At 32.8% G+C, this 21,103-nt stretch overlaps 3 protein-coding genes across 4 annotated transcripts in view; 2 read left to right on the top strand and 1 right to left on the bottom strand.

Annotated features, from left to right (window-relative positions):
• Positions 1-18,342, top strand: part of LOC115888491 (G-protein coupled receptor Mth2-like) — a 47,224-nt gene extending 28,882 nt beyond the window's left edge. Inside the window, exons 4-8 of the mRNA XM_030908242.1 lie at positions 4,704-4,885; positions 6,252-6,421; positions 17,391-17,526; positions 17,585-17,692; positions 17,810-18,342. Of these exons, the coding sequence (XP_030764102.1) occupies positions 4,704-4,885; positions 6,252-6,421; positions 17,391-17,526; positions 17,585-17,692; positions 17,810-18,035 (822 nt within the window). The 3' untranslated portion in view covers positions 18,036-18,342. The remainder of the gene's footprint in view (positions 1-4,703; positions 4,886-6,251; positions 6,422-17,390; positions 17,527-17,584; positions 17,693-17,809) is intronic.
• Positions 1-21,103, bottom strand: part of LOC115888489 (RNA helicase aquarius) — a 92,857-nt gene that overhangs the window by 70,283 nt on the left and 1,471 nt on the right. The gene's annotated exons all lie outside the window — the stretch shown is intronic.
• Positions 18,818-20,975, top strand: LOC115888490 (probable G-protein coupled receptor Mth-like 5). The gene is made up of 7 exons (XM_030908240.1): positions 18,818-19,310; positions 19,364-19,580; positions 19,638-19,932; positions 19,987-20,065; positions 20,125-20,297; positions 20,353-20,488; positions 20,546-20,975. Exons 1-7 carry the CDS (start codon positions 19,087-19,089, stop codon positions 20,823-20,825), a joined length of 1,404 nt encoding a protein of 467 aa, XP_030764100.1. The 5' UTR covers positions 18,818-19,086; the 3' UTR covers positions 20,826-20,975.

The raw sequence follows: 21,103 nt of genomic DNA, 5'->3' as shown, positions 1-21,103 counted from the left end.
ATATACCGTGTTTTTATTTTAACTGTGTTAATTACCGTAATTTGTAATCACGCTGTGTTGTCAATGCCATAACTAAACTTTTATCATCCACTGAATTGACAGGCAGTACAGTTTTTTAGTGTAGGGAAAAATCGGATAATTTCAATCCTCGAGTATTTATCCTCGAGGATTCCAATAATCGGATGATTATCCGAGGAATCCTTGGTCATAAAATTTTCTCTGTATAATATCTCGAGCGAAACCTGAATAATACCCGCCGCTGGGTGTGAGTGATTTGTCTTGCTGTTTTTAACACACTGATGCCATGTACTTGAATGACTTGAATAATATTGTAATAAAAATAAATAATTATTTTTAACACTTTTTTAATATTTTTGTCTATAATTTCATGTCGGAAATAAAATTTCCATAGGTTTTGCTTTAAATTGTGCTGATCTTGTTTCTTTAACTCCGACTTTGAGACTAATCTGGCAACCTTTCAGCACACTTTCAGGCCAAATGAAATCAAGTAAATCTACGAAATATGGACGGCTTTTTTAAAAGGGCTCGTTATTTATTTGTCGGCGGTCGGTCATTGAGATAAAAAATATATTTTGTTTTACTTTTTAATAGCGTATTTTCACTGAAAATAAACTGTAGTAACTAATAAATTGTGATAGTATTGTGTTATTGTGCATATTTTAAGTTTTTGTGGGCCATATCTCCAGTTTTAAAAAGTCTATTGCTTGGGCACAGCTTAACTAATAATCGAAAAAAAAATATTAATGATGATTGTTTCAGATTTTCAACCTCTTTCTCTTTTAATTTAATTTAAATTTTACTTAAGGCTTACAACGAGTCAGCTGTCGCTGTTCGAAAAAAAAATGAAATAAAATATACAAAAATATTCTTATTATTCTGGTTGGCAAATTCCGCAAATCATTCACTTTATATCTACGTTCCATTACACTAAATTACGATTATACTTTCATCAGAATATAGTCTCCCAACGTACGCTGTAATGTAAGTTTTTTTACAAGAAAACACGTAAAATGAAAATAAAAAGGCAAATAAAGCAAAATCTCCAAAGCCTTAACCCAAATAAACAACTGTAGTTTTGGCAAAGGGAATTTTGAAAGTCACAAACTGACGTATTATTAATTTTCAAATGTTTCAATTCCGAATTATTACACAAAAAAAATAATTTATTAATATATCAATAGTTAAAAAACTATAAATCTTTAAATAAAAAGTATGGAGAAAAAATCTTTATAATTTAAATAAATATTAAAATTACTATATCCCATCTAAACATCTAAACAAAACGAATCAAAAATAAGCAATGTATTTCTGTTCAAAAATGCAGGAAAACCGATTATTATTGCGAGCGATATGCAAGCAAATGATTAAACGGTTATCATCCTCTATCCTCTATATAAAAGGTTTCAGCATAGACCGTAAATCGCCTGTATCCTCCCGAGCAGCGAGGACGGTACGCCACACCCGATGTAAGTTGCCTGCCGAGTAATCCTCGAAGATTGACAAAAAAGGTTTCAACATAAATCGTAAATCGCCTGTATTCTCGCGAGCAGCGAGGACGGTACACCACACCCGATGTTAGTTGCGTGCCGAGTAATCCTCGAAGATCGACAAAAATACTCGAGACATGCCGAGGATATGAATACTCGGGTGACCGAGTATTTTTCACTCGAGTGATCCCATCACTAGTTTTTTTACCTAAAAATTAATAAACATGAAATGCAATGGTTTAAGCTATTTTTTTTTCATCCAAAATTAGAATTTTTGGCAATTTCTTGAGTAAGAACTAGTTAAACAAAATAAATTACTTTAAAACATTTTTTTTCTAAGTACAATATTGTAAGTAGAGTATTCTAAGTAGAGTAAGAGTATTGTTGGTTGAGTACTATTCATTCAATTCCAATGCATTGACTGTTCCACTTTATAAATAAACATAGCAGAACAGCATTGCATTATATTACGCCCTATGTTCAGAGTTAAAATAAAAGCACAGTATATTTTTTATACAGGGTGTTTCAAAAAGCATGTACCATCTCTCGTGGGGAGATTCCTCACGCAAAAATAAGATATATTTTTCATATCAACATAGATCCGATTCTGCTTTGTTTCGTAGCTACTAGGGTGTTAAAGTCTTAATAATCTTTCGATTTATTATGATTTTCTTCTTATGAGTACGTTTAGTGATTCGAATGAAATTTTGAAGGTAAAAGTTACTATAAGTGCTACATATTTTAATGCTAAAAAAGTGTCGACAAATTCATCAGCGACGTGCGTATGGGTTTTCACTGGAATATGTTTCAAAAAAAACGTGCGCCACTGACTTTCCTTTTGATATCAAAATTATGTAGGCTGTTTAATGCCAACTAAAAGTTATATCTTAATATTTTGTCCAATTCGGCCTCCTCTATGAGACAACCCCAATTTTATTGATAACAATTAATAAAATTAAAATAAAATTAATACAATATATATAATAATAATAATAGCTCCCGTGTATAGCGTTTAACGCCTTGGGAGTAGCAAGGTACAGCTTGCCATACTAGATATACGTATAAGTTCTATATACGTATAAGTTCTATACAAGAAAGGTATAGAACTTATATATTCGGTATACAAGGAAGGTAATGTGGCTAGCACTACGCTTCAACCGCCTATTATTACCTCAGGATTGTGAATCCCAAGTGCTCATTTAAGGCTGAGTCGACCTAGGTACCCAAACTATTTTTATTTTAATAAAAATAGTCGGCTGATGAAATGTTGGGTGTGGGATTCGAACCCGCTACCTTCAGATTGGTAGACGAGAGCCTGTACCTCTACACCACCGGGTACCAATAAAATATATATTTTACCTAATTTATTATTAAATACTATTACTTTATTTTTTTTCACACTTTTGTGGTTTCATTAAGTGAGTTGACGGGCTTGCCAAGTCCTCTCACATTCTATGGCGATCAGTGTTCAGAAATGCTCTAGCAATATTGCAGGTTTTTATTACGATGGATTTTTGTATTGTTGTTTGGATGTTGGGGTCTAGCCCTAGATCTCTGAGGTGATGTATAAATGAAAAGGGTGTCAAACCTGGTAACTGACATAATAAGTGCATGGAGTAATGAAAACTCTTTTTTGTTTCCATATTCTCTCAAGTTCCCCTGCCAGTTCTGTTTATTTTGCTATTTTTTCGTTGTATTTTGTCTTTATATTTCTGTCATTCGGTATTGCTATATCTATAATGTATGTAATTTGTTCGGCCTTATTTTGAAAAGTTATATCCGGTCTGTAATTTATTATTAAATATTATTACTATTAGTTATTATTATTATTACTCCAACTTACAGGAATTTCAAATAAAAGTAAAATGTGTCAGGATCCTCACCTTCCTCAATCAAAACGTCTCTTAGTCTGGCTTGCAAAATGCTTTTCTTTCCATCTGTTTCGCATTCCCTCGCTTCCAGTACGCCTTTTAATTCCGACACTTTCAAATCTTTCAACAGTTTTTTCGGAGTTTTTGTCTTTTTATTTTTCTAGTCTATCACACACACCCCACCTGACACCAATTGTTACGTTTTTCGTCGGTTCCGTGTAGATAGAAAGTCACAAATTATTTAAACACAATTTATTTACACTAAGTAACAAACAATAACGATTAAAAGACTTAAAGAACTATATACAAACTATTTATAACTACATATTTATCTAGAAATAATTTATTTTGAATTATGCGCGACAACTCTCGTCTATTTATTTCTATCCTCTTCAGGCCCAAACCGTCGTTTATATACCCACAGCTAAAGAGAATCTCGAATAATCCATAGATCATTAGGTGCTTAGAAAAGGTTTCGAATGTTCTCGTATGTACTACTCCATTCCAGTGGAACTCGATTGTTCTCGAACGTTCGAATGAATCATTACGGTGTCCATTACGGTATTCTTTAATGCGATATTAAGGTCATATGGGGCGGGACATTAGTTAGGTTAGACCAAGTCAACACGGGTCCGCAAAAATAATAACAAAAAAACTAATTTTAAAAAGTTTTAACATCCTGTAACTCTAAAATTATGCATCTCCATATCCATGTTTATAGGAACTTTTTTTCATATTTTTTACGAGGAATCAATGAGTACTTATTTAAAACTTTTGCAAGTTAATGTATTTAAATTTTTTACAAGTTGCTATTAGACTTGGACAAAGGCAAATTAATAAAATTGCGTTTATCTCATCCCGGAGGCCGAAACGGAATACGGAGGCTGACAAAATATCAAGAGACAACTTTTAATCGGCATTAAATTGCTTACACTATTTCCCTAACAAGAGAAAAAAAAAGTCTGGCGTACCTGCTTTTTTAGAAAAATATTCCAGTGATAACATATATGCACCTTTTGAATTATCGACACTTTTTTAGCTTTAAATGTCGCATTTATAGTAACTTTTACTATCAAAATTTCATTCGAAACGGCTAAAAGTACTTGGAAGAAAATTATAATAAATCGAAAAAGTATTAAGACTTTTTAACACCCTGTTGCTACGAAACAAAGCAGAATTGGACCTATGTTGATATGAAAAATATATTATCTTATTTTTACGTGAGGAATCTCCCCACGAGAGATGGCACATGTTTTTTGAACACCCTGTAGAATATTTAGTGAAACAGTATTCAAATGTTTTTTATTATTTTTTTTTCTTTTAGGGAATATGTATAGTACACGCTTTGGTGGGAATGGCAGTAGGGTATAGTTTTCTAGGCACTATGCAACTAATATCACTTGAAAATGTATCTTGTCATATGTTCGCATTTGTTACATATTTTGCTTTTGAATATATGTTCTTCTGGCTGACGACTTTATCATTTCATACATGGAGAATTACAGTGTAAGTAGAAAAGATAAATAATGTATAACATCTCTCTAATATTTAATAAATACAGGGTGTCCCAGAAATAAGTGCAAATATTTTAAGAGGTGATAGATCTCGATAAAAGAAACATATTTTCTCTTTATCGTTTTTCAAAAGTCCAAAATAACGGAGTTATTTTAATTTCCAAAAAAAAATTTTTGTTAAAATTTGGAGAACCACTGGATCTTTTCTGGATTTTCTTTCTTGTAAATTTAATCTAATACCTATGTTGCCATATTATCAAGAAATTACGTTTTTTAACTAAAAACTAAAAAAATTTCCAAAAAATTTTTCAATAAATTTCGAATTTTCAAAATTTTTTTTTTGCGAAAAAAACCTCATATGCGTGTTTCTGGGGTTGAACTATACTACCAGTTAAAATATTTGCACTTATTTCTGGGACACCCTGTATAAATATCCAATATATTTTCGTATTTCTATATAGGGTGGCGCACCTCATTCGCCTCGGTTCATTATACGAAAACGGAAACATGTAGAAACAAAAAATTTTATGGGTATATGTAGAGAGGCAATATGCATAATTTAAAATTATTTTCAAATGTACAGGGTGTATCAGAACTAAGATCCATACCAAAGTTATATTTTTTCTTATGGAACACCCAGTATTTTCTTTTATTTTTGTATTCTTCGGCATAAAATAAGGCATTTATTATAAGGGTTTAATATGTTTAAATGCTTTGGTTTTTGAGATATCTTCAGACATTTAAACATGCATGATATAATAAAAAAGTTTGTCAACACCCTGTACATTACTTTTCCCTTTCACTTAACTGACTTTGAAGCCAGACAAATAACGTTTACTAAAAAAATTTATTGCTTTTTTAAAGGTGTACAGGGGTATCCAAAATTGCTGGTCTATTTTAAATATTTATTTTACATAAAAACTTCGTTATTGCAAATACAAACTTACTTACAGCGCTTTCAGATGGAGCGGACCGTCCGTCGTGTTTTTTCAAGATAGCCGTCGGACGGAGCATACGCGCCCATGTGAAATTGTTCATATATACTCATGGTACTTGCTCGAAGGCGCGGACGGTCCGCTCCATTCGAAAGCGCTGAAAGTGGCATAACAGCGCTCACGCATACATATATAACACGCATACTCACTTATTTAAAAAAAAACACTTTTACACCCGTGTATTTGTATATGCCGGTTGTTTACGATTTTCTCCGATGGCCTATAATGTCTACAAGCCTATAATGTGTAAACTTACCAACTTGAAATAGTGTTTATAATATTATTAGTAATGTTCGAACATTTTATGATTAATTTAAAATACTTATATTTTGCTTTAATACCTATATATCATTTTCATTTTAGAAATCCGAGTTTTTCTCAAAGAACAACGAAATGGGGCCTGATATATCATGTATTCGCCATTAGTGGGCCACTTGTTTTATCGGTGATACTATTATTAGCCCATTTCTCGGACTGGTCCATATGGGATGATATCAAACCAAATATTGGCATCATGTCATGCTGGTTCGAATGTAAGTAATAACATATAGGGTGAGTACAGGGTTGCAAGCTCACAGAAAACTTAAGTCTTCCTTTGGTTTAAATCATTTTAATGACTTAAGTCATTTTTCGAAAGCTGACTTAAGACTTAAAATTTAAGTCTTTTTCAAAATGATTTGTTATTTAAATCTTTGTTCCGAAATAGAAAAAGAGTTGCCTTTTTATGAAAGGCTTTTTATAAAAAATATTTTTTTTTAAATAAATATAATAATAATAGATAAAAAAAATACACTCAGATGCAAAAAAAACGCAACGCAGACATTTTTGGTCAATTTTAAAGTATTTATTTCTAATCCCACACCCGGCATTTCATCAGTCGACTATTTTCATTAAAATAAAAATAGTTTGGGTACCTAGGTCAACTCAGCCTTAAATGAGTACTTGGGATTCACAATCCTGAGGTAATAATAGGCGGTTGAAGCGTAGTGCTAGCCACATTACCTTCCTTGTATACCGAACGGCTCTAGCATGGCAAGCTGTACCTTGCTACTTCCAAGGCGTTAAACGCTATATACGGGAGCTATTATTATATTATGTCTATTATTTTTAGCTCTATTTTCATAATTTTTTTAGCAAGCTGTACATAATTATATCAACTTTAATTCGTAAACTAAGTTTTTTATAAACTTTATTATGTGGCATATTATACAGGATTAGTCGAAGGGTTGTTTTTTTACCCTAACTTTAAAACACCCTGTGCAATAATTTCGTGTTTGAATTTTCCTAAAATATAATTTTACGGTCAGAACCATGACTCCTGAGCATTTTGTTTTTTGATTCATGTCAAAACATGGTATGGTTAATTTTTAAGAGCAAAATAAACTGATTACAATCATTTTGCAATTTTTTCAATTATCATTACTTTTTGATGTAATTTTTTAATATGACAAGATGGTTTTGGTGACTATTGTCATAACGCGCTGCATTGGATACTCTATACTAAATTAAAAATAAACGTTAAATACCAAAGATACAGTCCTGGTTTTAATAAACATTAATAACGATAACAGAACTAACGATATTGAAGAAAACATCTGTAATAATCAATTATTATACAAACAGAAAAAAAATGTAAAAAATAACCTAATACATTGTATTGCCTCCCTTTGCTGTTATAACTGCCTGTATATGTCCGTTCATACTGTCGTTCAGGCTGCATATATCATATTGCGATATGTTTTCTCATTCTTTTTTAAGGAAGCGAAGCTCATTTAATGAAGCTGGTACCGCTTCGCGACCTCTAACCTTCCTGACAAGCATTTCCCAAACGTCGAATATGATGAACAGTTCATAGTGGTTTATAGTTCACAGTAATCTCCAAAGCCGCCTTTTCATATTGAAAAACAACTTCAAAAAGAAATGATAATTGAAAAAATTGCAAACTGTTGATGGCGAGTTCATTTTGCCCTTAAAAATTAACCAAGACATGTATTGACATGATCCAAAAAACAAAATGCTCAGGAGACATGGTTCTGACCATAAAATTATATTTTAGGAAAATTTACACAAGAAATTATTGCACAGGGTGTTTTAAAGTTAGGGTAAAAAAACAACCCCTCGATTAACCCTGTATAATATGCCAAATAATAAACTTTATAAAAAACTGAGTTTACGAATTAAAGTTGATGTAATTATATACAGCTTGCTAAAAAATCATGAAAACAGGGTTAAAAATAACAAAAATATAACACTTTAAATTTGACCAAAAATTTCTCCGTTGCGTTTTTTTGCATCTGAGTGTTTAAAAAATAAAATAATTTTTATAAAAAATTAAATATTTTTATATATTTTTATGATTTTTATGATACATTTTTAACAGCCAAGCAGCAGAATAAAAAAACAGTGCTCAATACCACTATACCGGGTGCGTCTCAAAAGTGGCTCACCCCCTATAACTTCTTTATTTTTTCAGATAAAAAAAACGAGATTTGGTATGTTAGTATATGACATAAATTGGGATTGATTGACGTATTCAATTGTTTTTAGTCACTTCCTGTTTCACCGGAAATGACTTCAACTTTTGATTTTTAAATGGCATCCTCTGTATTTTTTTACTTTATTCGATAGAAAATGGCACTCTGAATAGAATGACATATCATATGTCATCTTTTAATATTTTCTGATATCGTCTATTTGAAATTGTAACATGCGATTCATAACGATAATTTGACTCGAAATACCAAGTGTGTGGTACCAAATTATTGGTAAAAAAAATACTTATTCCAAATATGCTAATGAGCCACTCTCGTTCCATTTGAAAAAATCAAGATATGATTAAAAATACGATTTGTGCATCTTTCAACCGACCAGGACAAGACACAAAAAACATTAGACGTTCAAATCTATTTTTCCAAGGCTCTTGAATAAAAATTAGTGTTTTTAACACAACCACTCTAGATTGAAATTCAAAGTAAGATTTTTTTTAAAGCGATAATGTCAAAAGTTGACATATGATATGTCATACTATTCAGAGTGTCATTTTCTATCAAATAAAGTAAACAAATACGGAGGGTGCCATTTAAAAATCAAAAGTTGTAGTAATTTCCGCTGAAACAGGAAGTGACTAAAAACAACTGAATACGTCAATTAATCCTAATTTATGTCATATACTAACATACCATATCTCCTTTTTTTATCTGAAAAAATAAAAAAGTTATACGGGTGAGCCACTTTTGAGACGCACCCGGTATAGCAAACAAAACGCATGTGTAATGGGTCTGTTGTCTTTCAAGTAAATCCCCGACTCCGTTATGTAGTCCGAAAGACGAACAAAAAAAATATCTCCAATATCTTGAAGACTACCTTAAAATCCTCCAGCCCTTAGCCTATGCCATCGATATACAGGGTGAGTCTTAAAAAAGTGCAAATATTTTCAGGGCTGGTAGATCTAGATAAAAGAAACATATTTTCTCTTTACCATTTTTCAGATAAGTACCAAATAACCCAGTTATTTAAATTTAAAATTTAAAAAAAAATGATTTTTTTTTGAAAAAATTTTGAGAGCTACCGGATTTTTTCTGTATTTGCATCCCTTTTATTGCCGTAAAAATAGAGTAAAGCCGTAACTATGGTAATATCAGAGATTAAGAAATTATACCGTGGTGGGTGAACAGGCAATTCTAAAAAGGTTTCGAAAAATATACAGGGAAATTTAAAAGAAAATGCACGATTTTCAACATCATCATTTTTTTGGCGAAATAAAACTCATAGACGTGTTCCTGGGGTCGAAATATACCACCGCTGAAAATATTTGCACTTATTTAAGACTCACCCTGTATACAGACATATTCGACGAGACAGTATTCGATGACATCTAAACCTGTAATGGATACATATAAAGTGCTACAAAATCGGTTAAATTTTATAAAAAAACATATTTTTGTGTTTGTAGTTGTTCCGAAAATTAACCGTAATATAATAAATTAATAGTATGATAAGTAAGTAAGAAAATCGCCTAAGTGGTTATACAAGAAAATTAATTTTAATATTTAAAAAGGTACATAAATAATAAATTGAATTTTCGTTGTCCTAACTTGACTGAATAATTATATTGATTTAAGTCATTTTACTGACTTAACTTGCAGATCATCATGATTTAAGTCAATAATATAGACTTAAGTCATAAAAACGACTTAAGGTACGCGCACACTGACCAGCGCCGCACGAATCGCACTTTTTTTTGTCGCGCCCACTGAGCCGTACTGAACGCGCCGCATTATTCGCTATTTTGTTTCTTTTTGCCCCTACTACACCCGTATTTGCCAATCGGATTTCTCATCAGTCACTTCCGGAGTCGTTTGCGGTGATAATCGTGTTTTTTAATATTTATCGACAATAAATGACAACGAACAAGAAATAATTATGAGCTCCTTGCTAATAGAAGAAGAAATCACGAGAAAGAATCGAAAGTTATAGGTTCACAATATTTGCAAAAATCCACATTATTTCCATATTTAATTGAGGATAAACTAAACATTTTTCAATATGAGCTATGAAAAATTTGCGCACTTTCTTAGCATATTGAACTTCTCATCTCCTCTTCGGCACCTACGTAGAGCGGAAGGAATTGCGTGTGACGTCAGCAGCACTAGCCGCATTTACCGAAAATCATTCTGGCCCAACAATGCTGGCCGCATTTACGTCGATGCGATTCGTGCGGCTCTGGCTAGTGTGCGCACCTTCATTGAAAGTAACACAAACAATATTTTTCTTCGGTCGATACGGCGCGTGCGGCTCTGGTCAGCGTGCGCGTACCTTTAACGTATAATATTGATTTAAGTCTTTACAAAAATGACTTGAAATAAAACGATTTAAGTTAAAGACTTAAGACTTAAATCATTTTGATTTTGAAAACGACTTAGACTTAACGCTTTCTAAGTCTTTTTAAAACTGACTTGTCGCAGCTCTGGGTGACTAAACTATTGCCACACTATTGCGTAAAGTAGATTTGAATAGTCTTTGTAACATTTGTAAATAGAGATATCATTATCTTTTAGAACAAAGCAATCTTGTAAATATACAGGGCATCCGAGTTTAAATATCTTATTTAATTGCAAAATTCTGAAACAAAAAAACCTCTAAAACTTAATTTCTAAACTGATTATGAAGTTAAAAGATTGCAATAATTGCATAATCATTAGAAATTAATAATAAGAGTATTAACACGAGGTTTTGTAAAATGTTAATTTTTCTCAATTTTAGCAATACGAGAAACTATGTTCTACTTCTATGGTCCTATTTCATGCACTACTTATCTGTAACGTTACTTCTACGTTTGGACAGTTGTGGTGCTATGGATAAGTCCAAAACACTCAAAACAAAATTCTAAAATACAGGTAACAACAAAATCTGTTTATACAAAATTAAAATAAGTACTAATTTAAGATCTTGAATTAAAGTATGTATTCGGCTGAGCATTATCATGGGAATTACGTGGATATTTGAACTTATCATACACATACAGCCGTTACTCGCTGACGGTATTCGACACACATAAAGAAAATGGTCACGCAAGGCGTTTTCTTTCATGAGCTTTTCTGTGACTGAAAAGCCCGATACGTGATGTTATCTGCCTACCGCACTCCGGACATTCAAAAATCTCATTGCTTTGTTGCCTCTCTACTTTTTGGTTGCCGCTGTTAACTGAGTTTACAACCCTTCTCCATTGAGTTCTATTGTGAGCTGCTTTTTCCCACTCATTCTGCATGTTAATTCCCTTTAAATTTTCGTGGAAAATGTCCTTGTATCTTTTCAGTTGTCCACCCGGCCTCCTCTTACCGTCCACAAGCTCACCGTAAAGCAGAGATTTTGGTATGCGGTTTTCTTGCATTCTGCATACGTGACCAGCCCATCTTAAGCGGGATTTTGTGACCATGACTTCAATACTCTCGCAGTTAGATTTTTCAAGGACCGATACGTTTGAGACATGATGGAACCACCGGACTCTTAAGAGTTGTCTAAGGTGTCTCTGTTGCAACTTGTTCAATGCGTTCATGTGTCGGCGGTAAGGCACCCAGGTTTCGCTCCCATATATCATGGTGGGGATTATAATTGCTCGGTATACTGCAAGTTTTGTTTTTGTACTCAAGTCATGATTGTAGAAAACCCTGTCTTTTAATTTCCAGAATGCTCTTGAGGCGCTACTAATCCTGTGCTGAATTTCAGAGTCAATATTGGCCTTTTCCGAAATCAAACTGCCAAGGTAATTGAATTCCGCCACATATTCGAATAGTTCTTCTCCGATTTTTATAGCATTGTTGTGATCTTCCGGGGGAGTGCACATGATTTTAGTTTTGCCGATGTTCAGCTTAAGGCCCAAAGCCTCGTATGCCCAGGTATATGTGTTCAACATTTCTTGTAATTGTTGTACCGTGTTTGCAACTAGAGCGCAGTCGTCAGCGTATTGAAGTTCTGTGATAAATTTTGTACGTGTTTTTGCCCTGAGTCTTTTTATGTTGAACAGACCGCCGTCGTATCTGTATCTAATGCCCAATCCTCTCTCCTGCAGTTTGCTGTCCACTATAATGGAGAGCGCTGCCATGAATATGTTGAATAGGAGAGGCGCTAAGACACATCCCTGCCTAACTCCTGTATTTGTTAGGAATGGATCGCCCAGTGATCCATGATGTGACACTCTTGACTTGTTGTTGTTATGGAGGCTTTTACACACTGTAAGAAATTTGTTGGGTACTCCGAACTTTTTCATAATTGCCCAAAGCGCATCTCTGTTCACAGAGTCGAAGGCTTTCGTTAGATCGATGAATGCAAATGCAACATAAAGTTTAGACTGCTGATCTTTTACTTTTTCCTGTAGTTGACGGATCGAAAATATGGAATCGACGGTGCCGCGGTTGGTACGAAAACCCGTTTGCGATTCTGGAAGGATTTTTTCTATATATGGGTGCAGGCGGTTTGACATTATTTTTGCAAAAATTTTTTCGCCGATAGCAAATAGCGAAATTCCCCTATAATTGCCGCAGTCTGATGCACTTCCTTTGTCCTTAAATATATTCACTATATTCGCGTTGCGAAAGTCCTCAGGTACCTCTCCGCTTTCCCATACGACATCGAAGAGAGCCTTAAGATGACCAATAAGTTCTTTACTTGCACACTTATAGATTTCCACCGGAATCGCGTCACAGCCAGCTGATTTGTTGTTTTTAAGCTGTTTTATGGAGATCTTTATTTCCTGTTCTGTTATTGGGATGTCTAATACATCGAGGCTGTTATACTGAGGTGTTGTGTTTAGTGCTTCCATATTGGGGTTGTTTTCTTGGTTAAGGATATGGCTGTAATGTTCTTTCCAGCGATTTCTGATTTGTTCTTCTTCTTTTAGAAGTTCGCCATTTTGTGCCATGATTGGGCAGCTTACGTTCTTAGTTGGACCGTATACTTCTTTTACAGCCTCGTAGAATTTACGATAATCGTGATGCGTGGCGTACACTTGAATCTGATTCGCTTTTTGTGACGACCAGTTATCCTTTACTTGGCGCAGTTCTCTTCGAAGCGTCGTGTTGTTGGCTGCTTTAAAGTTGTCTACCTGTCTTGGATTATGTGGATTTGCAGTGACTACTTGATGTGCTCTATGCTTTTGTTCCAACAAAGCTTGTATATGCGGTTGATTTTCGTTAAACCAGTCTGGTTGTTTCTTTTTGTTCGACTTTCCCAGTACTGCTTCGCTGGTTTTATGAATCGCATCTCTTAATTGTGTCCAGCCTTGTTCAGCATCCAATATTGAATTGAAGTTATCGGTGGAAGTGATTCTTGCTTCGGAGATCGTCGGCGGTATTGTTTTCTAGACCCCGATACGTTCAATCTGGTCATGTTGTTTGCTTTTTGGCGTGGATAGATAGATATGTATTCGACTGAGCATTATCATGAAATTACGTGGATGTTGAACTTATCACAGCAACACCCCCAAGGACAGAGTATCAATAACAGGAAAGATTTTCTTGTAGGTCAGTACACACAAATATTAATTTTTAACTCTTACTGTAATATTTATAACTTTTCCTTTATCTAAAATTTTGGAATAACTTTTTTGACTTTGCAAAATATATTTCTTTTTAGTTTCTTTTTGGACTTATTTAACATCCTTCAAGGCATCTTAATTTTCTTGGTCTTAGTGGTATTCAGAAAACGAGTCAGAAAGAGCCTTAGCTAGCAAACCCATGTAACATCAAATTTCCCAGTTCATTGGAAATATCTAGAAGATGAGGAAATATGCAGTGACGAAGAACGGACAAACAAAGCCATCGTCGAATATACAAATGGAGCAATCGAAATATCCAAATAAAATATATATTTTTAAGTTGTATTTTAAAACATCTTCTGCCATCTTAGAATAAAATTATAGAACTCAAGATGACAGAGAATACCTGATTTAAAACGGCCACAAGATATACATGAGAACTCTGTTTTTCCGAATACTACACTATATACCCTATTGGTAACAGCGAGTGGAGAAATCCCCAGGGAGTTCGCCAAATAAGAATCAGCGTTTACTCCAAATAAACGCATCTCTCCACAAGCAACTTTTTTTGATGAAAAAACTCACCAACAAACTTAATTAGCAACATATTAGCTGATAATGTGTAGGGCAATATAGATCAACATGTTACATGTAAATATTCTGTATCAATACCACTATACCGGGTGCGTCTCAAAAGTGGCTCACCCCTATAACTTTTTTATTTTTTCAGATAAAAAAAACAGATTTGGTATGTTAGTATATGACATAAATTGGGATTGATTGACGTATTCAATTGTTTTTAGTCACTTCCTGTTTCACAGGAAATGACTACAACTTTTGATTTTTAAATGGCATCCTCGGTATTTTTTTACTTTATTCGATAGAAAATGGCACTCTGAATAGAATGACATATCATATGTCATCTTTTGACATTTTCTCATATCGTCTATTTGAAATTGTAACATGCGATTCATAACGATAATTTGACTCGAAATACCAAGTGTGTGGTACCAAATTATTGGTAAAAAATGCTTATTCCAAATATGCTAATGAGCCACTCTCGTTCCATTTGAAAAAATCAAGATATGATTAAAAATACGATTTGTGCATCTTTCAACCGACCAGGACAAGACAAAAAACATTAGACGTTCAAATCTATTTTTCCAAGGCTCTTGTATAAAAATTAGTGTTTTTAACACAACCATGGCGCTCTAGATTGAAATTCAAAGTAAGATTTTTTTTAAAGCGAAAATGTCAAAAGTTGACATATGGTATGTCATACTATTCAGAGTATCATTTTCTATCAAATAAAGTAAAAAAATACCGAGGGTGCCGTTTAAAAATCAAAAGTTGTAGTAATTTCCGCTGAAACAGGAAGTGACTAAAAACAACTGAATACGTCAATTAATCCTAATTTATGTCATATACTAACATACCAAATCTCGAAAAAATAAAAAAGTTATACGGGTGAGCCACTTTTGAGACGCACCCGGTATAGCAAACAAAACGCATGTGTAATGGGTCTATTGTCTTTCAAGTAAATCCCCGACTCCGTTATGTAGTCCGAAAGACAAACAAAAAAAAATATCTCCAATATCTTGAAGACTACCTTAAAATCCTCCAGCCCTTAGCTTATGCCATCGATACACAGGGTGAGTCTTAAATAAGTGCAAATATTTTCAGGGCTAGTAGATCTCGATAAAAGAAACATATCTCTCTTTACCATTTTTCAGATAAGTCCCAAATAACCCAGTTATTTAAGTTTAAAAATTTTAAAAAATTGTTTTTTTTTGAAAAAATGTTGAGAGCTACCGGATTTTTTCTGTATTTGCAGAGATTAAGAAATTATACCGCGATGGGTGAACAGGCAGTTCTAAAAAGGTTTCGAAAAATATAGAGGGAAATTTAAAAGAAAATGCACGATTTTCGACATCTTTTTTTGGCGAGAAAAAAACTCATAGACGTGTTCCTGGGGTCGAAATATACCACCCCTGAAAATATTTGTACTTATTTAAGACTCACCCTGTATATAGACATATTCGACGAGACAGTATTCGATGACATCTAAACCTGTAATGGATACATATAAAGTACTACAAAATCGGTTAAATTTTATAAAAAAACATATTTTTGTGTTTGTAGTTGTTCCGAAAATTAGCCGTAATATAATAAATTAATAGTATGATAAGTAAGTAAGAAAATCGCCTAAGTGGTTATACAAGAAAATTAATTTTAATATTTAAAAAGGTACATAAATAATAAATTGAATTTTCGTTGTCTTAACTTGACTGGATAATTATATTGATTTAAGTCATTTTACTGACTTAGCTTGCAGATCATCATGATTTAAGTCAATAATATAGACTTAAGTCATAAAAACGACTTAAGGTACGCGCACACTGACCAGCGCCGCACGAATCGCACTTTTTTTTTCTTGTCGCGCACACTGAGCCGTACCGAACGCGCCGCATTATTCGCTATTTTGTTTTTTTCCCTTACTACACCCGTATTTGCCAATCGAATTTCTCATCAGTCGTTTCCGGAGTCCTGTCTGCGGTAATAAGCGTGTTTTTTAATATTTCTCGACAATGACTGACAACGAACAAGAAATAATTATAAGCTCCTTGCTAATAGAAGAAGAAGAAATCACGAGAAAGAATCGAAAGTTATAGGTTCACAATATTTGCAAAAATCCACATTATTTCCATATTTAATTGAGGATAAACTAAACATTTTTCAATATGAGCCATGAAAAATTTGCGCACTTTCTTAGCATATTGAATTTCTCATCTCCTCTTCGGCACCTACGTAGAGCGGAAGGAATTGCGTGTGACGTCAGCAGCACTAGCCGCATTTATCGAAAATCATTCTGGCCCAACAATGCTGGCCGCATTTTCGTCAATGCGATTCGTGCGGCTCTGGCTAGTGTGCGCACCTTCATTGAAAGTAACACAAACAATATTTTTCTTCGGTCGATACGGCGCGTGCGGCTCTGGTCAGCGTGCGCGTACCTTTAACGTATAATATTGATTTAAGTCTTTACAAAAATGACTTGAGAAATAAAACGATTTAAGTTAAAGACTTAAGACTTAAATCATTTTGATTTTGGAAACGACTTAAGACTTAACGCTTTCTAAGTCTTTTTAAAACTGACTTGTCGCAGCTCTGGGTGACTAAACTATTGCCACACTATTGCGTAAAGTAGATTTGAATAGTCTTTGTAACATTTGTAAAATAGAGGATATCATTATGGTTTAAGAACAAAGCAATCTTGTAAAATATACAGGGCATCCGAGTTTTAAATATCTTATTTAATTACTAAAATTCTGAAACAAAAAAACCTCTAAAACTTAATTTCTAAACTGATTATGAAGTTAAAGGATTGCAATAATTGCATAATCATTAGAAATTAATAATAAAAAAAATATTAACACGAGGTTTGTAAAATGTGTTAATTTTCTCAATTTTAGCAATACGAGAAACTATGTTCTACTTCTATGGTCCTATTTCATTACTACTTATCTGTAACGTTATATTCTACGTTTGGACAGTTGTGGTGCTATGGACTAGAATCCAAAACACTCAAAACAAAATTCTAAAATACAGGTAACAACAAATTTGTTTATACAAAATTAAAAATAAGTACTAATTTAAAAGATCTTAGATTAAAGATATGTATTCGACTGAGCATTATCATGGGAATTACGTGGATATTTGAACTTATCACAGCAACACTAAAGGACAGAGTATCAATAACAGGAAAGATTTTCTTGTAGGTCAAGTACACACAAATATTCATTTTTAACTCTTATACTGTAATATTTATAACTTTTTCCTTTATCTAAAATTTGGAATAACTTTTTTAACTGCAAATATATTTCTTTTTTAGTTTCTTTTTGGACTTATTTAACATCCTTCAAGGCATCTTAATTTTCTTGGTCTTAGTGGTATTCAGAAAACGAGTCAGAAGAGCCTTAGCTAGCAAAAACCCATGTAACATCAAATTTCCCAGTTCGTGGAAATATCTAGAAGATGAGGAAATATGCAGTGACGAAGAACGGACAAACAAAGCCATCGTCGAATATACAAATGGAGCAATCGAAATATCCAAATAAAATATATATTTTTAAGTTGTATTTTAAAACATCTTCTGCCATCTTAGAATAAAATTATAGAAATCAAGATGACAGAGAATACCTCATTTAAAACGGCCACAAGATATACATGAGAACTCTGTTTTTCCGAATACTACACTATATACCCTATTGGTAACAGCGAGTGGAGAAGTCCCCAGGGAGTTCGCCAAATAAGAATCAGCGTTTACTCCAAATAAACGCATCTCTCCACAAGCAACTTTTTTTTATGAAAAAACTCACCAACAAACTTAATTAGCAACATATTAGCTGATAATGTGTAGGGCAATATAGATCAACATGTTACATGTTAACATATTTATAACATTGCAAAGAATTTTAACTTCCTAAATAATTATGTATCTGAGCAGTTCAGAATTAATTCAATTACTGCTCTATCGATATTTGTAATATATTATCCTTGATTATGTATAAAATATTATCTTTTGTAAATAACCCCATCCTTATTAATATAGTCGAATAAGTAAATATCAATTTATCGATTGTTGGACTCATTCCTAACTAACCCTGCAATGTTGTCGTCTCACCTGAGATGTACTGAAACCTTTGCCGAAACCTCGGAACATAATATTCCTAAATTAACTTAAAACAAAAACAAATCCTATATAATGTAATAAATAAATTTATAAACATGAAATTAAATACTAAAATCACTAAATAATTACAGATACAATAAGTTTTAATAATCCAAATAGATTAAATTTAAAACCAATGCATCATGCATGCATGAACGGGAACGGTTAGTTTTAGTTAGACCACAGTTGGCAACATCGGAAAGGTGATTCAGAGGTAAAAAGAAAACGAAAACAAATATTAGATATTAATTAACCTCCTAGGAGGCCTTGAAGGTATTTAGTTGATATTTTCATTGCCAGTGTTTGTGTTAATGTTTCTTTTAAACATTAAATTATCTCACCAAATGAAAAAGTTGAAGATACTGCACAGCCACGCATTATTTTCGGTACAAGGAACATAACCTTAAACAACAAATTTGGAAAACATCACAAAAATAATGTTTATCGTCATACAAATTTTGATCTTAATTAATTACTCCCTGTCTATACCTGAAGTGTACCCAAATAACAGACAGGACTATCAAAGAATTATAGTTAATAAATGTTGTGGAGTAAATGAAACATATTTTGGTAACTATTGTAAGCTTGCAGATGAAGTAAACCTCTGGCATCCTCTTTTCACATCTGAGCGAGGCGAAACAAATTTGCAAATAAAACATAAGTAAGATAATTATTTTATCTTATGGGAAAATAAAATTGACCTAATTTTTTTAGTTTAGCAATAGGTACACCTAATTGTGGTCATATGCAACAATGGTCAGTGTATCACTATCAAAATTCAACAGATAAACTGAGACTGTTGCCAAACGGTGTATTAAGACATTACATTGATAATCAAGTTCCAAATGAATTAGACAATGATTCTGAATTTGCAGATGACAAATCTAAAATATATTACGACTATGCACCTGGAAAATATTGTTTGGATAAGGTAAAAATACAATACTTGTACTTCCTATAAACAAACTAATATATTTTTAAATTTTAGAAAAACGATGGTTTTGGATTTATTAGCGAATTTGCATTGGTATGTGCACCTATTCACCAGCATGATTGGACAGCAAACGAGTTTTTAATGCACAATGTTGTAAGCCCTGTCACACATGCAATAACTATTATTTTTCTGTTAATAGTGGCAATAATTTATTTTGTAATGCCAACATTAAGAGATCTGTCAGGAAATATCACAACTACAATTTGTATGTGCCTTATAGTAAGCCAAACAGCTGACTTGGTGAGACTTTTAACAGTTTTTAAAAGCCATATAAGTCTGCTTATTACTGGTAAATTCTGCAATATCAGCGAGACAATACGTTTTAATGTATATTCTGTTTCAGAGACAATATGCTATATTAGTCTGTTAGGTGCCTTTTTCTGGTTGAATAGTTTAGGATATTATATATGGAAAACATTTAAGTTAGTTATGGTTACTTCAACATATATCAGAACAGTTTTATTTATAATATATTTTCTAGATCAAGAAATGTATTTCTGAGAATAACCGATGGTAAAAAGTATTGTTACTATGGGCTGTATGCCTGGTCCTGCACAATAATTTTAGGAGTTTTAGCAGTGTTTGCACATTTTACAATGGACTATCCTGAATTTAAAGCAAAAAATGTTCAAGATCCTGAGCAAGAACAAATAGGTAGGTACTTGCAATATTTCAGAGATAAAATACTTTATAATTACATATTTTGCAGGATCTTTAGGAATGATCATATTCTTTGTACCTGTAGCCTTTACAGTATTAGTTGATGTATTTTTCTTTGCCACAACTTTGAAGAAAATCAACAGAATGCATACTTATGGACGAATACATCATAAACTAAGACACAGGTTATATAACAAAAAATATAATTATGTTTCTTTAATCTATATAACTTCTTTTTACAGTTTTAGAATGTTTTTGCTCCTCATGCTTGTAATGACTCTGTGTTGGCTGTTCCTTCTTTCATCATTTTCCAAATTTGAAGGATTAATAAGCAGTCATATTATTGTAAATACACTACAGGGGCCACTAATTTTTTACATATGTGTTTTGAACCAGAAACATGTGTCTTATTTATTAAAGAAGACATGCTGTTATGAGAACTGTATTTGTCCATGTTGTCGCCCCGAGCAAGAGAGTGAATGGGGAGATGAAATGACAGCAATGAACACAAGTCCATATTAATATTTAGAGACAATAGTGTGATATTTGATATTTTTTTAGATCTATTAATGTGAAATATGATTATATTTAAGAAAATTGTTAGTGGATAAAAATAATGTTGTTCTTAAGTTATATTCTTTTTAATAACAAAATATATCAACTGAATCTCAAGTGTGCATATTTAAAATTTATATTTTTATACTACTTTTTCCAAATATTATACTGTGTGTACTTAATATACTTATCTTTATGTTTTAACATAGAAATAAAGTATAAATTTAGACTATAGTATTTTATTA

Source organism: Sitophilus oryzae, unplaced genomic scaffold (genome assembly GCF_002938485.1).
Source record: "Sitophilus oryzae breed Bouriz unplaced genomic scaffold, Soryzae_2.0 scaffold_771_pilon_pilon, whole genome shotgun sequence".
NCBI lineage: Eukaryota > Metazoa > Arthropoda > Insecta > Coleoptera > Curculionidae > Sitophilus > Sitophilus oryzae.
This window is presented reverse-complemented; position numbering and strand designations above follow the sequence as displayed.